The sequence below is a fragment of the Anser brachyrhynchus genome (genome assembly GCF_964034855.1).
Source record: "Anser brachyrhynchus genome assembly, chromosome: 6".
In the NCBI taxonomy this organism is placed as follows: domain Eukaryota; kingdom Metazoa; phylum Chordata; class Aves; order Anseriformes; family Anatidae; genus Anser; species Anser brachyrhynchus.
This window is the reverse complement of record NC_137700.1, coordinates 37108029-37133845: the sequence shown is the minus strand read 5'-3', so window position 1 is coordinate 37133845 and position 25817 is coordinate 37108029. Positions and strand designations below refer to the sequence as shown.

Here is a 25817-nt window from a genome sequence, read left to right as displayed (position 1 = left end):
CCCAACACCACCTACAAATCTCAGTGGGTGTTTTCGTTGGATAGTGTGTCGTACCTTGGGCAATACATCTTGCATTATGGGCAAAAAGGAACACTAATATTTATCTTCTACACCATCAAAACCCATATGTAATCTAAAGAAGTTAGAGGTTTTTGCACAATAAGGTTAAAAAAAAATATAACCTTTGATTTGGGGATTTTGTTTTCTCTGCACAGGTATTTTATAAATCACTCTAACATGCAGGAGTATTAAAATAACTGTTACACAAGACAGCTAAATTACTCTTATACAATTTAATGTCACATTGGCAAGATAATACCTCTTTCTGTACATACCTCTGTAGTACTGTGGTGACATTACCAAACTATAAAGTTAACAGCAGATCCAGAACTCAAAAAGCATGATAATTAGTAATTTCATGCTGGCATTTCACACTGGGATGTCCTGCTGTGGTTAGAGACTGGCCAGGACCAGCTTTCCATTCATATAGATAAGGAAGACAGAGGTCGGTTCACTTCTGGCATTATTTGTCTCTTCTCCCAGCTGGCCATCCTCCTGCCCACTGCACTGTGTGGAAACATCAAAATGCAGCACCTCTTGTCAGACTTTGGAAAAGATGCTGTCCCCAGAGCAGCAGAATTAAATACACTGATGGCAAGGCAGCTATACAGCTTGGGGCTTTGGGTTTGATTTATTATTTTGCAGCACTAGATAGAAAGAGGAGCATATTTGTTCATATACTGTCCCTAAAATCTGTGTTAGGAAGTATTAGGCCACATTGCTGGGGGAATTTGGTTTGTGTTGTGGAGGAAAGTAGAAGGCAGAGAAATGATGAATAGATAAAAAGAAAAAAGCTAAACAGTGAAGAGTTTAAAAAATGACTAAGGAGATAAGGGAAAACCACTCTGCTATTCTTGCTTACTTTTCTTATTCAGACAACCAGTTGCTAAAAGCAGTTTCTGGTCACCAATAGAAAAGGTCATTAAATAAATTCATTGCTCTCTTTTGTCTGTGGTTCAGAAACATGCTTGCTTAATGTTGTAGAAGATGAGCACGTGAATAGTATGCATTTCTGTTCTGGCACAAGGACTGGATTTAAATATGAATGGGGAGATCTCCTGCAGCTGACAGAAGTGCTCACTCATTCCACCACTGCGGCAGAGATGTTACCTCCAACTCCAGGGTCCCATTTTCAGAGCAGCAATCCAGATAATGCATATTTATAATGTTTTTAAAGCCGAATGAGTTAACAAATCACAAAGACCTTGAATTACACAGGAAGTAGCAAAATCCAATTGGGTTGAGCCTTAATTTGATACATCTGTATTGTGTGATGGGCTCCATTGTATGGACTCCATCCTGCTCCATGGCAGATAGAGAGTATATTAAAAGCCCTATATTTGTGCTCTGAAAGACAGCAGCTGCTTCCCATCTTCCATAACATCTGAAGAGAGTTTTACATTCAGAGTACTCACAAGCCAAGAACACACGTGTCTAATACAGGCTGATGGAGAGAGTATTTCTCCTAGTACCCAGACTATGGGCTGCTCAGGAAAGCTACATGTGGCAAACAAAAGAGGAGTTGCCAAAGAAATAAGTAGAGCTGTTAAACATGTACTGCAATAAAATGAGAAAACCCTTTTTTTTTTTTTTTAACCAACATTTCAAAATGCTGTGATAGATCTGTAAAACTTTATACAGCACATCCACGTTTTCAACACTGGGAGCTGCTCTCCACAACAGATTTTTTTTTCCCCCCCCCTAGCGTTTTCTATAGTGCTAACAAAATCAAGATAGAAGAAAAACAGAGGAAAGTAATCTTATATAAGGCTAGTCTTATTATCCATTGTTATTGTAAGCTTTTTCTTATTATTTCTAATCTGTAGTTGATTTTTTTTGTAGTACTTTTTACCTGTCTCTTGCAGTACACAGCTATCAGACAAAAATACATCTCACTTTTCACTTTCTAGATGGGACTTTTTATTTATTCTTCTGTGTTTTAAGCTTCATATCAATAACTTTTTTGTTCATGCATTAACCAATTGCTTACACAAACATCTCAGTTCTTTCTTCCCAACTACTCCTGACACACTGTAAAATATATTCAACATCTCAGGGCTGAAAACTCATCTCCATTTCACAAAACCACCACTTTCAGGGATTTTTTAGAACATGCCTGCTTATGTGTTGCTATATACAACCTGGCACCAAGGAACTGTCAAAGACTAAGTGGCCTATTTATTTACTAGCATAATACAGATGATGATTAAAACAAAAAAGTCATTTTTTTGTATATGCTGTCTTTACATTCCTGTTACCAAATCTGGTATCTCCCATTGCTGAGCTTAGTCAGCTCTCAGAGACCAGCAATCCTGAGATACTACTTACCAAAGCTGGCCACAGAATATCCAAATAATGTGAATATTACAAAGTTTCTTATCATATTATTTTGCCTATTGGAAAGATACCATATTATAAACACAAAAGTAATATTGTTTAGACATGAGAAAAGTAAGTCAGATGTTAACAAACAAAACCCAAAACAAAACCAACCACCTGGTAATTTACCCATTTCTGCATTTTACCCAGAAGGTTTTGTAATTCATAAATGAATGAAAAGCTACCAGAGTTCTTTTTTCTAAAGGCTTTTATGTTAATTGAGTTTGCTCTAAACATTTTCATATATCACATCAAGTATTCGATGAAGTGCCAAAGCACTTTGTTAACAAACTTATTTCCCAGATGTGGCTAAAGCAGGGACAGAAGGCTTGAATGTTCTAACATACCTAACAATTCAATTACAGTTATCTTATGGTGCCATCACATATTTTTCTTCAACAATCAAACAACCTCAGCTGGAAACTCCAAGCAATAACATAAATAAAGGACCATCTGGCAAGAATAATTAAGGAAGGCTGGAAATAAAACATTAATTAGTGCAGTAGTTCAAACGACCTTCAAAGGCCTTATTATGAAATTATATCCAAAACAGATAATCATTTATTTCATGTTACTGTTATATTTAACTAAGCATGAATAAATAATAATATCATTTTAGGATGCTATTACATTGTTATTGACTCAAACTGCATTTGAAATTGTCTTATTTTTCTATAACAATAAAATTAGAATGGAAAACAACCTACATCAGTTTAGAATGGCAGCCATGTTTTTCCCCTGTTTCACATCAGTGAGCCAGATGAATCAAGCTTGCCTCAAAATTTACATACTAGAAAGGAATAGAATGGTTTGCCAGGACGATATGCATGCAACTAATTGCTTTTAAATCATTTACATTTGTTTTCTCCATTCTGGAAGAAAAAGAATGGAAATCTAGAATTACTTGCTTCTTGATCTATGAAATGAAATGCCAAATATTAATATTTATTAAAATCTCTTCTATATAGAAATATACATTGCCATCACAAACTCATGGAAGATATCTTCTTATATCTTTCAACATCTTTGCTACTTTACTGATGATCTTAAGTTAGTTGCAACTAAAAGAAATCAACAGATTTCAACATAACTTGAAGAGACAGGTAATGGTAATCTCAAATACCTTTATTATCCCAAAATCAACACAATGGGAAAAAGATTATTTGAAATGCAATATAACCAGGTTGTTTAAAGGAAAACAAACAAACAAACAAACAAACAAAAACCAAACCAACCAGCTCAGTACTTCTTGTATTTCTGTACCATTTCCAAATTGCATTTAAAATGTATGTATAAATTATTAACAACGTTACATATGTATATTTTCTGGGTTTGTTCTTTTAGTTGATCATTATTGGGAAAATATTCCACAGCAAAGGATTTTAAAAAGGAAGATAATTAAAATACATTAATTATTTTATTTTATTTTAATACAAAATTTGTCAACCAGCCAGTAAGAGTAGAGCTTTCCATTATTTGGTGGAGTCACCTTCTCCTTATCCCCAGTCTACAGGATGTCAAACAACTGAATGAATTATCTTGGACCATAGCCAATAGCATGTCCTTTAGTTACGAGCCAGACAATGACAAAGCTCCTGAAAGTCTCAGACATCATCTGGGTAAGCAGGCACAGGGGATGAAATCTTCCTTAGGGAATCTGTAGACCAGATCCACTTTATGAAGATCCTTTACTAACAAAAGGACTACAGGAGCCCTCAATGCCACCGAATGCCAAGGGGAGCCAGATGAAATGTTGCTGATATATTATTGTTTCCACTATTGACTTTTGCCTAACACAACATGTTCACTGCACCAAATGGGGCAAACAGCGCAAATGCAATTCTGATGGTGATACTGAAATAATGAATTTCAGTTTTGCTCTTTTATCTTTCTAAAAGTCAGTAACTTACCCCTGGAAACTTTACTAGGATCACAGATACATTGCTGATATAAGGTAATGTTGCTTTTTACACTGAGAAATTAACATGGGATAAGCTAGTATGTGAGTTCAGCACTGCACCCACTGTTAAGGATATAAATTACTACTAGAGCCTGCTGTTATTCTTTCATTAAAATGACAAAATTATTGCAACACACAGGCCCACAAAGTGAAAAAAAAATTACAGAGAAATAGCTGGCCCTTTGTTACCTGCCAAACTATGGGAGTGGGGCATAAGAGACACTGTGCAGCACTGGTGAGGCTGAACTTTGAATATTTTGCTCACTTTTGGGCCCCTTAGCACAAGAAGGACTTTGAGTTGCTCAAGGATGTGCAGAGAAAAGCAACGAAGCTGGTGAAGGGACTTGAAAACAAGGGTTATGAGGAGCAACTTAGGGAATTGGGGCTATTTAGCCTGGAGAAAAGGAGGCTGAGGGGAGACCTTACTGCTCTCTACAACAACAGGAAGAGTGGGTGTCAGTCTGTTTTCTTAGGTGACAGGTGGTAGGACATGAGGACAAGTCTCAAGTTGCTCCAGGGGAGGTTTACACTGGACATCAGGAAGAATTTATTCACAGAGAGTGTGGTCAAGCATTGGAACAGGCTGCCTGGGGAAGTGGTGGATTCGTGATTCCTGGAGGTATTTAAGAGACGTGTGGATGTGGCACTAAGGGACACAGTTTTGAGATGGGACTTGGTAGGTCAGGTTGATTGTTGGACTTAATCTTGAAGGTCTTTTCCAACCTAAACAATTCTATTATTCTATGAATCTAAACTAACAAAAGCTGATGAGTAACAGATGCTGAAAGGAAGTAGAATACAGACAATATCCATCCACAGCAAAAAGTGCTGAAAGGAAGGAAGAAAGCTCAGATATTTGGGAAAACAGGAGAAAGAAGGACCTAAAATATGTGAAGGTTATAGGAAGGAAGTTCTTACAATTACCTGAGGGAGGGAGGGAAGAAATTACTAAGGAACAAAAGGAAGGTGAAAAGACATAGGGCAGACTGTAATAACTCAAAGATATAAAGGAGGTGTGAACTCAACACCATCATGAACTACAAATCAACTGCAGACTTGTCAGCTGGGATCAAACTTGTGATGAGACAAGGCATACAGATCCAGAAAGTGGAGCAATGATTTCTCTGACAGAAACCCTACTTAGTTAACATAGAGATCTCCAAAGACTTCTGTGATCACCTTCCTGTGCTAGCCGCAGAAGTGCCTCTCTAGTTCTAGTTAGGATGCTAACACTGTGACTCTGCACACAGATAGGGGAAAGCAGATGGTGTGACAGTCTGTGCAATGAGCTGAATGAGTCTGACTTTCAAGATCAAGCAAAGGATAGTGAATGGGCAAGAGACTACTGCTCTGTTTTTCCTAGTTCCTGGCCCTACTTTTTTAGGTAGATGGTCGCACTGTTTTACTGTGGGAGAGTAGAAAGACAGTTAGGTGTATCATATTCAGGCTTATGAAAGAAAAGTATGGTGTGTTTTTTTTTCCATCAAAAAGCTGAAGTTATATTAAAAATTACACAGGATGGGCCAACATAACCATAAATATTTGGTCATTATTTTCATTGTCTTTAGTTCTCGTGTCTCCGAAGCACTGTTCTGCAATAGTCAACTTCTAAAGCACTGTGAGGGAGCCCAGGCAGTCATATCCTCTAATGCCATCAGCTGAGAGTACTATAACAATCCAAGCTTGTTCCCCCAGTTGTCCCCGAGAATTCTACAAATGATGTATGTACTCAAGTGCACTGGATACAAATATGCTGATAATGGAATGAACATAGCCATATCCCATCAGTATCACACCGCATCTGAGGGAGACTGGAAACCCATCAGATATTGTACGTGCTCCTAACTGTTACATCCTGCTTCCCAGGAAAGAAGAAAAAATCAAAAATTAACTGTAAGATGGTAGCAACAGACTATTATAAAGGCACCAGGGTGTGATTGTACCAGTGTTGACAATATGATTCTGATGAAGTGGTGATGACGCATTCATTGTAAATTTTACTAGGTTTTACAAAATATGTAGTAGTTTTTGTATGAAATATTTTTGTGAGAAGATGAAAAAGCCTTTTCTGATTTCCAGTCAGTCTTTTTGGAAGGTGTTTTGGTACTTCTCTGGCCCTTCTAGTGAAACAGGTACAGAGACCCCCCTTCTCAGAAGACAAAGGGTAAATTGTGAAAGGCAATGCAGATTCCTCTTGAAGCTTCTTACTTTCTCAGAGACATTTTTCAAGGGCAGAAAGAGAGTATATATTATTTTCTTAGAACCTATAGCTTAACAAACCAGTACAGATTACTCTAAGATAAGGACTTACAGAGTGAAAGGTTGCTTTTCAGATGTGTCTGGCCTAAACAAAATAAACAGCTTGAGTATCCATCATTAGCAGGCATAATAGCTCTGCAGGAGATGCAGATTGAACCTTGAAGAGCTATGCTCTTCAATTAAAGCTAAGAAAATGCAGGGAAATCAAATAGAGAAGAAAATATTCCCTTAGGGAAGTTCTGTATGAAAAACTATGAAAACAATTTTCACTAATAACAGTTTATATCGTCTGACTCATAGAAGAAAGGGTAATGTCAGAACAACACCTTTTGTCACTCTTACTAAGAAGACACTGAGAGAGAACCATAAGATTTCACTGAAAGAGAATTCTTAAGATTAATTCTAAAGAAGACATCATTTGGTTAAATCTTAAAAAGACAAGCAAAACATATACAAACAAAAGCACAACTCTCTGTGAGCAAAATCAAACAAAACTCTTTTGAAATATGATAATCATATGGGGCAGAATCAGATGGGGCATCATATGGGGCAGATAATCATCATGAGGGCAGAATTATGACCTAACTTGACAGCAAACAGGAAATATATTGGAGCAAGTAAGGTTCTATAGCAAAAGCTTTCAATCACTGGCTCATCATGAGTCTACACCATTCCTAGAAGGGTCACACTCCTCACGCTCTGGGAAAACTGCACATCTAGCTCTTCAATGAATGACAAAATATATCATCAATACTGGAAACCATTTTGCATCACACTATTGAAATTAAATAAACCCAACAGGAAACAATGGGCTTCTAAACCAGCCACACAGCAGCAAATACTGCACATAACTAGACAATTTAAAATATCTTGTCAATATAATTGTAGTGGTTATGCAATGTAAATCAAAAGGATTTCAGATAGACCATTTTTAATCTGGAAAATAAACATCAAGCAGAAATACAAAGCCAATTTTCATCTTTGGTTTGATCAAAAAGATGAAGTATAACTTCTTGGGAGTATATTAGAAATATGTCCATTTACGCTACAGTTTCTATCCCTGCAGTTGTCTCTGTATAAAGAATGCAGTATAGGCTACCAATGATGCCAATAAAATTAAAACATACGTTAATTCATTTTTCTTAAGCAAAAAGATGATAGTTTGTCAAAATGCTAACATAAGCATTCCACAGCATTCACTCCATTCTGTTAGAAGAATGTGAACTAGTAAAGCAAAGCTTGATGACTGGACCTAAAATATGATATGGCTACAGATTCATTAGTGTAGGGACAGTAACTCCATTAGGCTTAAGAGTAGTCAATTAAATAGATTTTCTACATACTATTTGCTTACTAACCATTGGTCAATTAAAGTCATTGTTCCAAGATGATTTTTAGGAGCTATAGAAGAATGATTTTAACTTCTAGGACAGTGGAAGTCAATCTAAATCCAAACACTTGTATCTCTAAGCCTTTGAACCATCCTATTAATAGGTCACTGCTTAATATGGTTGATCGAGTACAAGTACTATTATAGGAACTAATGAACTGCTTTTTGTGTTGCATGAAATGGAAAAATCTCTCTAGGTGAAATCATTCAGAGAACAGCAATGATCATTTGCCAAAGCTAATAAAAGTTGATGGCAATTATGGCATACCACGCATCAAAAATGTGAATTTGTTAAATATGTTTTAATAGATGAATTGTTTCAATAAAAAGTACAAAGTGGTTTTATGTATAACTTTTTCCTTACAAAACAACTATTATGCATTTTTCACACTTTCGTCTAACGTCTACATTTCAAATGTCATTACCAGTGACCTAGTGACAGGAATACTCTAAAGCTGGCATTTGTCAGAGCTGACAGTACATTGGAAATAAAAGAAGCAGTGTTCTTCTCCCATCTCTGCCCAGATTTAACCTGTGAAACACAGGGTGTTATTTAACAATCTCAGCCTTATTTTCTCCAGCTGTTAAATGGGAACAATACTGCTCAATTTTTGTGTAGTACTTTGAGTTATTTTGGATGAAAAGTGAGGCATATAAAATTCTTAGTTTTCTTAACAACCATAGCTGTATGATCTTATAGCTTGCTTGGAAAAAGAAAACAGCCTCTTTTGTATAACAGATATATAGGCATAGATACAGATATATGCACTATATTGTTGTTACAAATTATACATTTGTAATATGTTATATAATATATAATATTATATCATACAACATGAAATGTTTTATGTCTATTTTTGACCCAAATGTTGTTAAAGAGAACAGACAGAGCAATAAAGTAGTGGCATTCTAAATGTTAACCTTTACATCCAGAAAAAGCTGCACCATAGTTATACAGAAAGACATATAAAATTAAACCAAATGTCAGCACTTAGCTGTTTCTATTGTTAATGGGCTTTTTGTGAATACTGTAATAGAAAAAGTTTCAATTTGAGTCCTTAGACAAAAATAGTATTCGAATTTTGCCCCATCTCTATTATCTCTTTCCTACCACTGCTTCTGTCACAGTTCTTCAACACTCATCAATGTTATTTTTTAAAGCATTTTTCTCCTTTCCTTCTTAGCCCTGCAGAAAAAAAAGAGATCCAAAATGAAACTAAAAGGTACTGTGAATTTTCCCTCTATTTGTTAAATAATATTACAAATACTGATTTTTGAATTTCTGCAAGTAAAAAATAAAGACAAAAAATGTAAATATTTTCATGTTTCTTTGATTCTGAGAGACTGGTATCGTAACAAATCTCTTAAATGACAAATATTTCGATGCTCGTAAAAATTTTAATATTGTAAAGCAGGACCTCTGTATCTCTTCTCCAGTAATAAATCAAATGGAGGTATCAGTGAAGCAACTCTCAGGATAACCCCATGCTGATCCCAAAATATGTTTTCAAAATACTGTAACTGAAATGACTGTACTCCACAATAACAAAAGCTATATAATTGTCTACTACCCTACCCTAATACTTATTGCTTATGGTGTCACACAATTCCCAGTCCTTCTATGCTTCTTTACCCTGGAAAGTCAGTGAGATAAAAATGGAGATTCTTTCATTCATATCCCAAAGGTCTTAAAATATCATAAAATAAAAATGTAATTTTTGTGGAACCAAATAAATAAGGAAGAATTGTTCATATTGTAAAATAATACAGTTCTACATTCTAGTCGTACAAAAAATATCTTATTTATTGATTTATTTTAATTTGAAAGTGTAATTTATCCACGAATGCTAGAAAAATGTTCAAGAGAAATTAAATATGCAGAACACAGCCAGAACATACTGAGGAATTTAAAAAATTAACTCAAGGGCAGATGCGTAAACCAAATATCATCCAAAAACAAACAGCTTGGGCCAGGTCCCTGTTAACTGTAAGTGTTCTAATTACTGAGACAGCTGATGTTTCAAATGAATGTAAGCCACTTTGGCTAGGATACAATTCCTAAATGTTTTGTGATTTTGTTATGCCTTTTTACATTTACAACAAACAGTGAACAATGAGGAAAACTCTAAGAGAAGTAATGTAAAGCCTTCCTCTTGCAAAAAACATAGCATAAGCCTTGTCATAGTGTAGCTGGAGCATTATGTCCAGTTTTGGACCAAAGGCAAGGTTACCCTCACTTGCATCCCACCTATTTTTTTTTTTTTCCTCTGAAAGATTTGTATTTTCTGGCCAAATTTTCCATAATGAGGAACCATAACAGCTACACTACTTTCAACAGGTAGCAAACGTGGCCTAATTTAGAGGATCAGTTGAGATTTCATGTTGTCCTTCATAGAGACACACTGCAGCACCAACTGGTTTTGCTTGCAGCAGGCACACACCCACTTTGTGCCTGGTGTTTTTACAAAAGGTGCAGGATCCTTCTTCTGGTCAGAAACATTATTGTTCTCCATTTCCATATTCATCAGTAAAATGTTCCTCACCCACAGACACTGTATGAACAAATGCTGAGACAATCACCATGAACACAGTGAGAAGTAACTATTCACAGCAATTTCCACTCATATCTCATACTGTGGACACCGAAGAAATTCATTCTTCTGCCACATGCAGGCAGTCATTACATAATTCACTTATGAATTAATATGTAGTAATGTGAATATTGGTCACAAAAGGATATAGAGTCATGCAGTGAGCAGCTGGCATAACAACTACGCATACATAAGTCTTGTACATGGCCACTAGCTTTGCCTTTTGCCAGCAAGACCAGAGTGAAGGTAACCATAGATTTCAACAGCAGCAAGAGGGAAAGAGAGAGAAATCACTTTCAGGGCTAGCATGTCAAGATGCTGTGATCACACTGTAGAATGTGATTTGTCAGTTCACTAACTTGACTGGCATCCATTCTTGAAGAAGTTACAACTTTCTGAGATCTCAAAATATCTTGTTTTAAGCCCTCTTCTATTTATGAGTCCTAAAGGCAGGTTCATACTTAAACTTCTTAAAAATGCCTTTAAAAAGTACTTTTACGACACTAGATTACTCTATATGGGGCTGAAAAAAAAAGAAAGAAATGACTATTCAGCAAGAGAAAATAGTAGTAGGCACACTACCAGAAAGCCCATTGCAGGATTTGTAAATGTGCAATTTGGCATGGTTATTCCTTCTGGCTAAAAGATCTAATGGACTCCCTCACATTAAGAAAGGTACATGGACACCGTGGCACCTCTGAAATAATTCTGTAATAACAGAAATCCGTGAGCCCATAAACCCCCCTAAGATCTCAAATTCACTCTTCATTCTTCACATCACCCACTTTGCCAAACATTTTTAAGAGTGGAGTAGTAGCTATACGCTTGTCTACCTCCTCCTGCTGGTTTTAAACCACTTATTCTACACTAACACTTGGTGTTGATCACTTTCAAACATCAAACAAATGTGGATTTGGTATTCTTAAGTGACTATGAGTCTATATATATGAGAACAGAATTTTGATGCAGGTTTCTTACATTATCTGTCTGTATCAGAATTTGAGGCAGTCTTTTCTCATAACACATTATCCGTAAATGTTCCATAAGCCAGAAAGACACAAATTTTCATTTATTTTCTAGGAAGATTAACAAACCGTGAAGGCTAATATGTGTGGTTCATTAACATGATGGGAGTAATCACTGTATTCAAAGGTAATCTGTAAATCTGCAAATCAAAACTTTAGTCAGTTCCAGTACTTTTAGTAAGTTACTTTTACAAATAAAAGTAAAGATAAAACTAAATATAGTAAAATGTAAAAACTTTCAACCATTTTCATGTATTATATATAAAACCATGATCTTATATGTTCTGAGCTTTAGTTAACAGTCTCCAGCTATTTTTCCTGAACTTTGTCTCTCTCACATATGCTCGCTCAATTCTTCTCATCACAAAGAAGTAGTTTTATACTACTTAAAATTTCACCAAACTTTAACTGTTAAGGTTAAAATTTGCAACAATTAGCACTTTGGTCAAAGTGATTTTTTTCAAGATTTCATACAATTCAAATAAAAATGTACAATTTTTTCTAAGAATTGAAAATTTACATTTTCCCCCACGTTAAGAACAATTAGACTTTTTTTTTTTTTTGTCTTTCTGTATTCACAGAGGATCTTGTATTCTAATACATTGGATGGAAATAAACTTGGAATTTGGCAAGTGGGATATTAATATTATGACCTTTGCCTTTTTCGTGAGAAAAAAATCAAAATCTATGATCAGATAATAAAAGACTATTTTAACACAAATATAAGAAGGACATGAATTATGCAGGAACTTGAGCAACCTACATTCAGGACTTCCTGACTTTGAAATAGTGTTCTTTGAAATTGTCAAGGTCTTTTAACATATGGGTCTGCATTAAACTTCTGCTTTTCATCACCTGTGCTTAGTAAAACATTGGTAGAGAGTGTCATGATTCTTTCAGGTCATGAAATTCCTTTCTCTCAGACACAATTTCATAAAACAAACCAGTGGCTATTTCATTTGCCTGTTACAATTAGTAATTTCTATTCTCCTTCACCTCACTTTCTCCTTCTAGATACGTGTGCCAAGAGACTCTCAAATCTCTACACTGGGAATAATACATAATCTTAAAGAAATCTTAAGACATATCCCAGTTGACTTTACTGTAAAATTCTATTACTAACAGATTTTGATTTTCCTTGACTTATATTAACACTACATGTCACAGGCAGAGTGAAATTTACACTTCTGGAATGCACAATACTTGGAGAAAATCAAGACCTGGGTAGCATACAGTGTTTCCCTCTGATAAGATCAGTTGCAAGCACCTTCCAGAGCCCTGGCAGTATTTTAAAGCATCTCTAGTAATGGCTGCCAAGAAAAATACAAAGAGAGCACTCTTGCAGAGTAAATTCAATGCTCCATACAACTCACTATCCCAGCACATGAAGAATATTTTGCCCTCCCTCAGCCACAGACAGAATCAACACTAACAGGTAGGGTAACACAGAGAATGTGTGAAAACACTAAAAAGTTGAAAAGTGAAAAAAAAATCTGTCCATTAAATTATTTTTTTTTTTTAGTACTCAAGTGGTACTTCAGTTGAAGTTCATTATATATTTTATGCTTGCTTCCCTTCACCATCCAGTGAAGGACTAACTGCCACATAAATACTTCATGGTGAACTACTTTTCAGCTATTCTTTCTCACAACCATCTAACAGTTTGCTCCTAACGCGGTCTGAATTATATTGAGAGAAATTCACAGTCTTACATATATTTCATATGTGAAAATGTTTAGGAAAATGCTGTTTCATTTCCACTTACATGATCTAGCTTTATTATATTGCGTGGCTATTTGAAACAAACAAAAAAAAACTTTAAAAAACAATTTTGATTTTATTCCCATGGGGCGTTCAAGATTATTTTACGTTAAATGGAATGGTCAGGTATTCCACTGTCATAAATGAGGGAAAAGCAAATGACAAAATTTAGGATGAGGGATTTTAAGTCTCAGAATGTGTACTTTGAGACAATCTGCATGTATAATTCAGCTTTGTAGTTGGAAGTGATGAAGCAAATCATCAAATAATGTAATAGTTAATAAAAATTGCATAATAAATCTAAAGCTTAGGACTTTCACTCCCCAGTAAGCCATGCTCAACCTATAAGCTGTTTCACCAAGTCTTAGCATTTTCTAACCAGTCCTGAGGTGAAGCTAGTCTTAAAACCATACATAGCCCAAATCATGCCTAGAGCTTAAATGAAAAGCACTGCTCTGCCTTTCAAGTCTGTTTTTGTTTAAATTAGCTGCTATTTTTTCTATTAACAGTACCTCACATTAAAACCCAAAGCATATTAAGAAAAAACGTTAGTCTAGTATAAAATTATTTTCAGGTAGTGTAAAATGATCAAGTGATGCCAAGTGATGTTACATCACCCTGACTTCTGAAACCATAATAAAGAGTAACTGAAACTTGGCCTTTTAGGAAGGAAATCTTAATTCAGCTATTGTTAAAGACAATGGCTTCATGGAAGCATATAGCTTTGGAGAAACAGAAACCCACCTGCCAAGAGAAAACTGCTGTATGAGACACTTGGCCAATTACTTTAAATACTGTCCTGACTACAGAAAGCACAAAAGCTCATCTGAAAGTAAGATAAATGAAACATCTTCACTTCTACCTTCCTAAATTGTCTCATTTACATGTAAACAAATGAAAGCAAAGCAAGAATCATAGATTTTAGCTCAGTTACTTTATGATCTTCTCAGATGAAAGAAAACAAACCCCAGCATTTTCACAGACTGAATTTGCATAAATATGATATTTGTAGGATCTCCCTGGATCCCTCCACAGCTGCCAAAGTTCTCATTGTTGTAAGTGAGGTCAGTCAGGGTCATCATCATAATAGAATAGTTTCCCCTCTGTACAGCAACAAGCTGCTCTCAAGGATCATCTTGAGGAGTTACTGAGTTGGATGGAGTAACCAAATAATGAGAAATTGAAGGCTGCAGACACACACTCTTTTCCAGGATATGGCAGCAGCCAACACAGTCAATTGTCACCCTCTTTGTCAAAGATTATAATACCCAGGTCAGATTACAAGATTTAAACACTACATGTTTGCTAGCCCAGGCCATTTGAAATGGGTTAAGTGAGCTCTTGCAATTAATCAAGGACAGTTGAGAGCATGCTAACCTTCAGCAGATGGCAGTGATGAGCAGCTCAATGTTAAAAACAGGATTATAACCTTTTCCACTGCCACTGCTGGACTAGAGAAAACATGCATTTAAATATGAAGCAAAGACCATCATACTTGAATGAAAAATGAATATTGTATCCATTCTTGATCTGGACATCCAGTCACATCAGCTATTGTGTATTCATGAGCTACGGTCACAAATGCACCCTAAACGTTTCTCTGTTAACATTTTCCATGTGTATCTACACTGTCAACTGGCAATTCAAATAATCCATGAATTCTTGTATGTTTTATAAATCAAGCACATAATGTAAGTACCTGGGAGAACTTTGAAATGTTGGTATAAGTAAACAACATTTATTTTGCTTCCTTCAAGAAAGACATGAAATATAAGCTTTGAAGCATACAGCGTTGAGTGTAGAACACTGTAATTAAGAACTATGTATTAGAAACAAAATTATTTTTGTGATCTCTTATTAGTTCTTTCTTGTGTTACTCAGTTTATATTAGTCTTCTTATTTAACAACTCAATCTCATGGACAATTAAACAATACTCACAGAGGTATACAAATGTTCAACCCAATCAGTTCCACCTTATTAAACTCTTCTTTCACTGTTTTCGTGCATCCTGAATTACACAGTCAATGTAGTCTCATCAATATTGCTACACTTCTGAACAATTTGAAAAATAAAATCTCAAACTTGATAGATTTTGTTATAAGATTCACTCTTTTAGATTTGCTCTTTTAAATGCAAACAAAAGTTGTGGTTTGTTGCTTTTGTTGTTGTTGTTGCTTGTTTGTTTGTTTGTTTTAACAAGAGCTCTTCCCTTATTTCATTTCTTTTGTGATTTAAAAATTGCAGCACGAGAGACCTTGAAATCACTGCTGTCACTTCAGATGCTATCAGAGTTTATGGTAAGATGCTAACTCGCAGACTTCCCAGCATCAGTTGCAAAGACAAAGTTATCTGCTCTACTTTATGGAGACACTAATCTTGTTTTCCATATTCCTACTGAAGACTGGTGACATTCACTATCTTCCCAACCAGCATGGCATGACACATAAATTAGTTTGAAAACCATGTCATGACAGCTCAACAGTAGCATAAACACTGACGCTTTCCAAAGGTAACAGCAGACAGACTAGAAAAGACAACTTTTGCTTTCTTTCAGGGAAGCAGTAATATCTTTTTGTTAGTGTCAGTTGTAAGGCAGACATAGTCACTTTCTTATTATATATTTATTTACATATTATATATATATATTATATAATATATTATATATATTATTTATATATTTATATATTTTATACTACATTTCCTTTCTGAATTACGAATCTCAGAATAAACTACATATACATCTGAGAATGCTATTTTAAGTGAATCATACCTTTGGCCATCAAATAAATGCATTAACAAACAAAACAAAACAAAACAAAAAAACAACAACCAATAAGCTTCAAAGCTATTTTCTCTTTTTATTATGAATTAAGGATTTGTTTGTTTATATTAAAATAAAAACTATACCTGATTTTCTCATGTTCTTTATGTTAGGGACAATCACCTGAATTTCCAGAATAGGAACTACCCAGCGAAGTGTTGAATTAATTTCTTTATAAGTTATCCTACGCTCCTCCCATTTTGTACATGAAATGAGCGATCTGAAATTTGTCAGAGGAAAGGGATAACTCTCATATTTTGTGATAACTGCATACATCAGTGACAGGTCATGCCTCTTTGCAGTAGAGACCTTTAAGTGATACTAAATGAAACTATTATATACATACCATATTTCAAGTGACTGCCAACATTAATGCATTGTTTCAGTAATAACCATGAATCTACTGTGACATATTTGGGCTATTTCTCTGTGCAGTTATAATAAACTTTTGTCCAAGATCATTTAAGTACGTAGCACCCATTATCCTTGTTGTGTGACCTAGAAGGGTCCTTGACAATCAAAATTCTGACATAGAAGTTCACAGTTCAAATCTGCCTTTCAAACTGTCCCTTGAGACTACTTGTACTGATCCCAAGTCTTTTTTGACAGCTGTGTTGAGGTCTCCTGATTATAAATTCCTATCTTCTAATCTTTTCACTGGAAAGGGCAGCTGCAAGTAATGGCAAGTTAATTGCAGCATATGACACAGATTCTAATAAATACTTTAAAAGATTTGCAATGTATGCTTAAAAAAACAATTCGGTGGCAGTAATTTCAGTGTAAATCTCCAAATGCTCAAGAGGTCTAAGTTGCTTCTAAACACTACAGAAGGAGAAAAAATTAAAGTACATTTTATGGCATATAGGTCTCAATAACTGTCATTGCATGGCGGGGTTTTATGTTACACCAGTGAAAATGAAATTGTTACACATATAACCTGGCAGGAAACACATACTTCAGTCACTGAAAGATCAACTCAAACTAATGACAATCTTCTACTATTATTTTCTGATATTTTCCTTAGCCATATGACTGAAGAAGTTTGTCAATGTTTAAAAGAGACTGTGTTATAAGGTGGTACAATAAGGCAGAACAACAGAAAAATACTTCTCTGTATTGACTATAAACATAATGAAAGACTATTTTATTAGGCATGAAATGGGGATACAAACTAATTGTAGTTATTTGGCACCTGTAATTATCACAAGTAATCGCATGACAACTGTAATACAGGCCTGTCAGCAGTTGTCCTACCTTGTGATGAGACGCATCAGATCTCACAAACTAAGAAAATGCAATAATAGATTGGTGTGTGCATAAAAGCAGAATGATGTATGTTTCCAGAGAAGGTGACATTCTAATGCATACATAAGGATCAAACCAATGGCCCACCAAGGAGCTGTTATGATGATCCAAGCTGACTTGATCCGTAACATACTTTAAAGAATTGCCCCAGTAGTTTATGCATCGACCATACACATTTATATAGTGATAGAGAAGCCCTCAAACCTTCCAGGAGTTATATTTGTCTGTATCATTTACTGCTATATTAAAGAACTCTTGTTTAAAAGTGGTAGTTTTCTCCCTCATGTGGAAATAAACTCTGTTCAGATCACCTCTTAACCTTCATTCTGCTGACAACATTGAGATCGTCAATTTCTGTACAAGCATTTTATCAAATCTCAGACAAATTCTTGTCTCTCTTCTGTTTATCCCTTTACAATTATTTAACCAGAGATATTTCAGACAAACATTTAGGGAAAGGTGAAAACATGGTAAATATACTAACAGATTATAATGAAAGGAATTTCTAAGCTCATATATGCTATTGGCATATTCTGTAAATGATCAAGAGCTTTGCTGTAAGACATCAGCTTTCAGGTCTAACATTACACACCCTCACTTCATACCCGTATAGCTCTTTAGGGGTTTCTGGTTTAATGTCAAATAGCAAAATATGTAACAGACATCAGGTTGCTTTTCAGTAAGCAAGACAAATATTGAGGATAAGGACAAAGTTTTAAGGGCTCAAATCAATTTAGTTCTTCAGCAAAATATATGCCTTAAACTAATAAGAGTGCTCTGTAGCACTGTTCTAAATTATTCAGAAACTTCTGATGTCAACATCAGTTGATGCGTAGGCAGATTAACCTACATTACAACCAAGAGAAATAATACATCAGATCAGTAAATCTTACTACCTTCTCAGGCCTCAATAGACATCCATGCTTCCTTCTGTGACACACGCGAGAAATATATGCTATTTTTGTTCCCTCAGATCTGTGAAGGCATGTTGGAAGCCAAAGTCCTAATCTCCTACACATCACTGCACTGGAGGTTAGAGAGTGATATGAGGAGACAAAACCTGCAGCAAGTAAGAGCACATTTTCTAGTACTTGTCCCATGTAAGTGCCCAGAAAACAATGTGACCAAGCAAGCTACTGACTTTATGAGTCTTGGGTAGATTCTTTAAACTGACATATACACAAGATTATACATCAAGCTTCAGTCTGGCCCCAATTCTCCTCCACTTTTATACTCAGTACAGTTTAAAAATAATAATAATAAATAAACAAACAAACAAAAAGCAATAAAAGACATCTTCCTCTAAAATGTTGCAAGACAAAGGGCAGGTGATTTACAAAGACATTGGAAGAGTCACAACTCCCACTGCTCCCAAGTTCCACACTTGGAAGCAAGAAGGATGCACATTACTAGAAAATCCTCTCAGATGATCCCTTCCACCTGAGCCACAGCAGCACCATGGTGTCTGTACTGTACTAGTTCATTTAGTTTACTAGTTTACTAGTTCTGGATTTAGAGAAATGCTACCCAAGTGCTTGGAGAATACTGCTGCTGCTGTGTTATGATTCACATCCCACTGAGACGATTTTTTCATATCTTGTCAAAGAGGTATACTCAGAAAATACACTGCTTATTGTGAGTTAAAGATACTTTTTTTCATAACAATTTTCTCTTAGATTTTCAAAACTACTTTTTATCTGAAACTGTTTTGTATAAGGGATTTTTTCTGCTGTATGACTTGAACAGCATTTTTTCTCAAAATAAAAGTTTACTCAACTTTGCAGAGCAGTAGGTCTTTAATAGACACTTTATGTATTTGTATGTACCTATTTAGATTTAAAACAGCAACAACAACTAAAAAGAGACCTCTCTGAGGATCTAAACACCTCAATAAGCCATTAATAATGCAATTAGTCATACCTCCTTTATAGCCCTCTGATTTCAAGGGAACAGTGTAAGAGAAAAAGCGTTTCAGGACAACAGCACTGTAACAGAGCATCTGTAAATTAGCAGGTATTTTTATTAGATAATTAGCAACTGGAAAAGTAGTACGTGCAAATATTCTAATGGAATGACTTGCACTACCATGTGTTTAAATGGCATTCGCAAAATAAGCCAAGAGCACCTGAGCTATTAGAGCCCTAAAATTGCATATTTTTGCAAAACAGAAGAATAAGGCTAATAAGCTAGTTGTATATTATTCTTATATGCTTATATTAATCCCTTAGCTAGCAAGTTTTAATTTTTTTTAAAGGTGCTATAAAAATTACCAGAAAAAGTATTAGCCAGACGTACCCCTTCAGTTATATCTTCAAATACCAGCAGGACTAATCCTCAGGTAAAACAGCAAAAGCTTAATGCTATCGTATGTAATTTCAAAGGATTTGAACAAAGAAATAATTTCAGATGATTGCATCAGTTCATTTTGAAAGAGAAATTCTAGGGAAAAATTATACTTGTTATAAAAGTTTTTTGCATTTCTCATAAATACCCTGGAATATTTACATAAAATTATAGACATATTAAAGAAGATGGACTTGCATTCTGGAACCCAACAATTAATAAGTGAGTTGTTGAACACTACAGACGAGTTCCTTTGTACTGACCTTGAACAAGGAATCATTGTGAAGTATCATCACTGCATTTATACTGTTAGTAGTGTAGGAAGACTATGTCCCTCACACTTCATCATGCATCACTGAACTGTAACAAACTCTGACAGGTATAGAGCATCTCTCTAAATATTATGACACCCTGCTAGTGACAGCTGGAAAAGCAAAGCTGGACACGATCACAGTTCTCACATTTACTGGAAAAGATGAACTGCCATCCATAGCAACCATATTTCAGGAAATATTAACACATTTTAAATATTTTTAAATATCTTATTTCTTGACATTTTAAAATGCAGAAAAGCATCAGTTACAATTGCAGAGGCTTTTACTGTCAGCAATTAGTCTTTGCATTCTATGTATAATATTGTCATAGAAACCACTGCTAAAAGAAAAATGAAAAATCTATAATATTCAATAACCTTGCTCCATTATAAAACAACTCATGACAAAGGTCATTTACTGTAGCAATAATATTTGCATAATTATTGCATGGAAGGAATATATGCAAGCTTGGAATGTCACAAAAGCATTCAAAGAGTAAACTTTCTGCAAATTGAATTTTCTCTTTAGCCATAAGTATTTCTAAAGTAATGGGATTAAATATTCATTTGAAAAATCAAAAAATTACATTCTAGTGCTGCACCTGTTCGAGATGAGAAGTATACAGACTAGGACTGCATCTTCATACCAGCACTAACTTTATCTTACAGTTCCTCTTTAATTATTTTGATGAGTGTGCATTTAATTCAACAAATATAGTACTGTGAATCCAAGTACTTCATTCCAGTATATATGCTTTGAAGTATACAGCTACTTACTCTTCTATACCTTAACAGAAGGACATTTCTGCTTCGGTACACAAAGAAATACCTTAATGTATTGCCAAACTACCACAAAAATCTTACGCATTATAACTTTTCTTAGAGTCAGTCAGGTATGTGCCATACATGTGTATTGAAATCAGAATTCTCTAAAAGCTTCTTCTTTTCTTGCTTGACAGAATATAGATAATTTCCTTCATAAAGATGAATGTTTAATTCTAAGAAGGATTATAAAACTACAACTGTATTCAGGAAACAAGAGCTTAATGTAGCTATGCTATACCATATAAAATACTCCAGGAATAAACTAGCACTCTGGAACAAAACAAATTCTTGAGCACTACAAAATGAGAAATAAGTACCCAAAAGGCTGTTTTTGTGTGTGTGTATGTGTTTAAATTGTGCATGTATGTAGATACAAACATATTATTCAGAAGTAATGGTAATTATGGGTATGATGCTGCTTTAAGTGATCTTTGCACCACTTGGATCAGATTAGTTGTTTAGTGTTATCAATTAATTCAATTATATTATTAAATGTATTGCTTTTAAATATTCTGACAAAATAGATAAATCTGAAGGGGGCTGTGTTTGTCTAAAATCAGTTGTTAAATCTTGCCTACAATGTTTTCTTGTAATTTATAATTATATCATAGTACATATTTTGCCAAAATGTTATATTTGATGCTTCATTCAAGCTTATTTTACCCAGAACTTTCTCAACAACAAAAAAATATTTTGGGATATGTTTCTGTATATTTTGTGAAATGTTTTGAAAAAATTGAATTAAGCTGCTTCAGTTGTTCCTTTGATTATTATGCGTATAAAAGGAGATGCATTTCCACAATGTTCATTTCAATTTTTGGCTCACTCTTTATTCAGAAAAGTTGAAGCTAAATGCTTCAGACTTAAATCTGACTTATAGATCTTGCCAAGAATGGCAAAACAGCTCACCTTTGAAATAAATTGGCTCAGTTTTATTAACTTATATTTTCAGGCAACTCACCGGAATATATTGACAGTACATTTCATACTACTTGGGGTATGTGGTGCTTTCACTTATACCTATTTAAAATGTTGAGCTGGATGCAGGAGAAGAAAAAAAGTGGGACGGTTTATTTGAGATCTCTGTCCAAAAAGGACATCTTGTGGGATGTTTATTAGGAATATTTCCTCTCAGTTTTCTTGAACATCCATTTTATTTTATCTGTTTTTTCCTTCCTTTTCCCGTTTTACACTAAGACTTTTTCCTTTTTGGCAAATTAAATGGGAAAAAAAAATAGTAATCATAAAACAGAGAGACAAATAAATCAAATGTACAGGAGTGCGACAGATGACAAAATCAATACCGAATGAAGTTTTCCCAAGTCCTGTCCTTAAGTTGGTAATGCTAAACTTAAAATTCCTAACGCAGCTTTTAAAAGTGTTCAGGATCCATCAACTTGAACAAAGAGAGAGAGATTTAAGTGAAAAAGAAGCAGAGAGTAATACAGTAAAAGAGAGGAGATGAATAGGAGGAAGCACAAAAAGCGCAGTACAGAGACCACACAAGGCAAGAACAAGGTTCAGTAGATACTACTCAGATCTTTACCTAAACTTGCTCACCATATGTGCTTATTACTGTCACACCTCTGTGCCTTCATCTGTAAAATGATACAATACCTAACTACTGCTGTAAAGTGCTCTGAGCCTTATGGTTTAAAAATTCCTAAAGGAGCATTAATCGCTGAGTCACAAGAGACAATAAAGTGTATACCAGACAGTTAAAATAGCCTGATTTTCAATTGCTTATTTATCTTCTTTAGATGTATTAAACACTAAACGAGGAAGTTACAAACATGTTGACTGAATTCATAATAATACAAGAAACAGCAGTAGAATGTCAACAGACTCCACATGATAAATCTGTGTGCTTGGCTGCTTGGTCTGCGACAATGCTCTTAGTAATTAGAAGACCACATTCTCTTTAAGCAGATGGAACAGAGCTTAATGACACTTGAAACTGCCGTATTAGAGGCATTTTTATGGTGACCACCTCATTTCTTCACTTAGTGCAGTAGAAAATGGAGTTTGACAGAGATGACAGGTGATCTGAGGTTCATTTGAAAGCTGCAGTTAGTATTGTGCATTCTTGGCATTTACTTCTGAGTGCTCCTTCAGACAGCAGGTCTTCACATTTCTTTTGAGGCTTTTCAAAAACCCTACATCTTAATTTAAATTGTTCAGACCAAAAGTATTTAACAGTACTTTTCTGATAATTTCCTTCCTTATTTCAGTTTTCAGCTTTTACACCTGATAAAGATGCAATGCAAATTTTCAAAGTATATTTCCTGCACTTTGGGGTTGTATTTCATTCAAAGCAAGGGAAATAAAAAATAACAAGATTTTTCTTTTGTCTAATTCTCACTTATATCCGTGTTAGAAATATTTGACTCCCACACTTAAAATTCTCATTCCCCTGTATTGAAACTTTCTGAAAGGCAAGTTCTGTATGACATTAAAGCTATGCTTGATACTATCCCTATAGTTAATGGTCTGTTAGATACACTTTTATGTCCCTATTTTAGAGGGTTTATAACTTCAGGACAAAATCCTTTGCAATCTGAAACTAAGCATATAGAATAGCAGCCCTGGAAGAATTTTATGAGGCACATACTCAAACCTTCTATAAAACAAATTTTAAATAAAGACTTTTTGTGTTCATAGCTAAAAGCAAAGATTAAAAAGAATTTTACTGGCATCTATCTATAATAATTTTTTTCACAGTAAAATGATTTTTAAAATAAAAAGTTACACTGCAGAGTAAAAAAGAAACACCATTTTTGCTACAAAGAACTAAGTGTATATTGATCTTTAGTATTACCATTTCATTAAAAGTTACAGCAGTGGTGAAAACTACAAAAGAGAAATACAGTTTATGTCCCAAATAATTTCTAAATTAAAAGAGGCACAGATAGAAAGTTCAAGATTTTTTACTGTAGGTATAATTGTGAATAAATATCTTGGAAGGAAGTGTTGCAGAGCTTTCTACACGAGCTGAACAGAAACAAGTTGGCAAGACAGAGGGGAACATATAAAGAAAGCAGCATTAACAATTTGCTAAACTATAGTAATATGGTTTTGAAGCTGATACCCTGTCATTCCCATTTTCTGTCCTTGGTTAGGTTTGAAGTGAAGTTTTGGTGCACTACGCTCTTTGGAGGAAACCAAACAAGAAACTGCTTCAAGCGTGCACCAAGAATTCCACAATCCCGATGTGATTGTGAGTGTCCTGAGCTATAAATGGTCTTTTGGAAAACTGAACTGCAGACAGGGTGGGAATGTTCAGGAGGAGAAAGCAGACTGAATCTGGTCTGAAAGCTCTTGAACTCCATGCAAAGGATACATAGGAGCCTCAGCTGCTTCCTTGGTATACCCAAGGGTGCTGAATTACCTTCTGAAGTAGCCATAGCCCATAATGCCCAGCCTTATTAATAAAGGTTCATTCTTTAACAGACTATACATTTGCATGCTCCAACCTGTGCATAAAATTTGTATTCTTTGGGAGCACACTGGCTGTTGCACTAAGCTACCTGCCACACCAACCGTGGTGTAGAGGAGCCTTTTGTGCTTGGACTCTGAGCCTCTTCTGCTTTCTCCAAAGTCTGGCTGCCCCTACCCAAGGTAAAAGGCATGGGGCAGCCCTGTGAGCTAGAACCAGGCTGTGGTGAGAGCCACACTAGCCACCTCGCTTGGGGCCTCTGCTCAGCTTGGGCACATGAGTTCTGAAATGTGAAAGCAAATACCTAATGAGAGGTACTTGAAAACAATGGAATTGTTCTTGTTAGTAATGTTATATATATGTATATGTCTGCATGACTGAGACATAAGTACATAGGACAAACTGCAAAACTTTTTTACAATATAAACTGAATTTCTATTTATACAACTATTGTTACATTAACACAGTATTGCTAGTTCTTGCTAAATGAAAAAGTTCATCTTCCCACAGAAATAATAATAATAATAAAAAAACTTAATTTGATCACCACCATTGACTACCACTGAATAAAGCATTTCTCATTATGCTGATGTTACTACATGGATGTAAATGTCTCAAAAGTACTCTAACTTCCTCCAAAATGAAACTTAATGCATTGTTAGATAATAGGTCATTTGACTCAAATGCTTGTAAACTTCTATATCATGCTGGAAAGTATCATTTTTGTAATGTCTGAAATAAGAAATATTTATGAACCATACTGACAATTCGAGTTATGAATGCAAGTGTGCAATTAATAACATATAGTCCAAGCTAAATAATCAGCTAGCTGATGTAACCATAATTATCATCACCCATTCAAAGAGTGTATATTTTAACTGCATGGAATTTAGTGCTCACTAAGCTGATAGAGCAGACACAGTCTGGTATTTTGCACATAAGTTTCAATGGAACACAAGGAAGTTTTTTTTTTTTATGCTTTGTTGCAGTTTGAGGAGTCTAGATTATATTTATCCATATTTTGTTGAAGTCTGAGAATGCTCCAAACCTCTACTAAACTTTTTTTTTTTTCATCGTAGGCACGGAACTACGTCTCAGGAAACAGTAACAGCAGCTATTACTGCTGTTCCTTTGGCTTGGAAGGCGGCAGTCCTCCAATGGCAGGAGAGGAGTTCTCTCAACTCTGCCACTGCCTGTTATCGATTACTCTGTCCACTTACAGCCCTTTATATTGGAGACAACTCATTTCTATTACCTTACAAAACAGAACATTTTGGGTGAACAGTATTCACTTCTGGCAATGCTAGGATGTCAACCTCAATGTCCGGTATAGCAGGTCAAAGTTTTA

At 35.1% G+C, this 25817-nt stretch overlaps 1 protein-coding gene across 17 annotated transcripts in view; it reads right to left on the bottom strand.

Moving 5' to 3' along the window:
* The window catches only part of ATRNL1 (attractin like 1), a 519237-nt gene that overhangs the window by 161851 nt on the left and 331569 nt on the right, over positions 1–25817 (bottom strand). The window contains exon 27 of one of the 17 annotated variants that reach the window (XM_080597589.1): positions 7232–9234. The exons of the other annotated variants lie outside the window; for them this stretch is intronic. Coding sequence (XP_080453715.1) covers positions 9229–9234 — 6 coding nt within the window. The 3' untranslated portion in view covers positions 7232–9228. Of the gene's footprint in view, positions 1–7231; positions 9235–25817 lie in introns of those variants that run through there. 17 annotated transcript variants of the gene reach the window in all.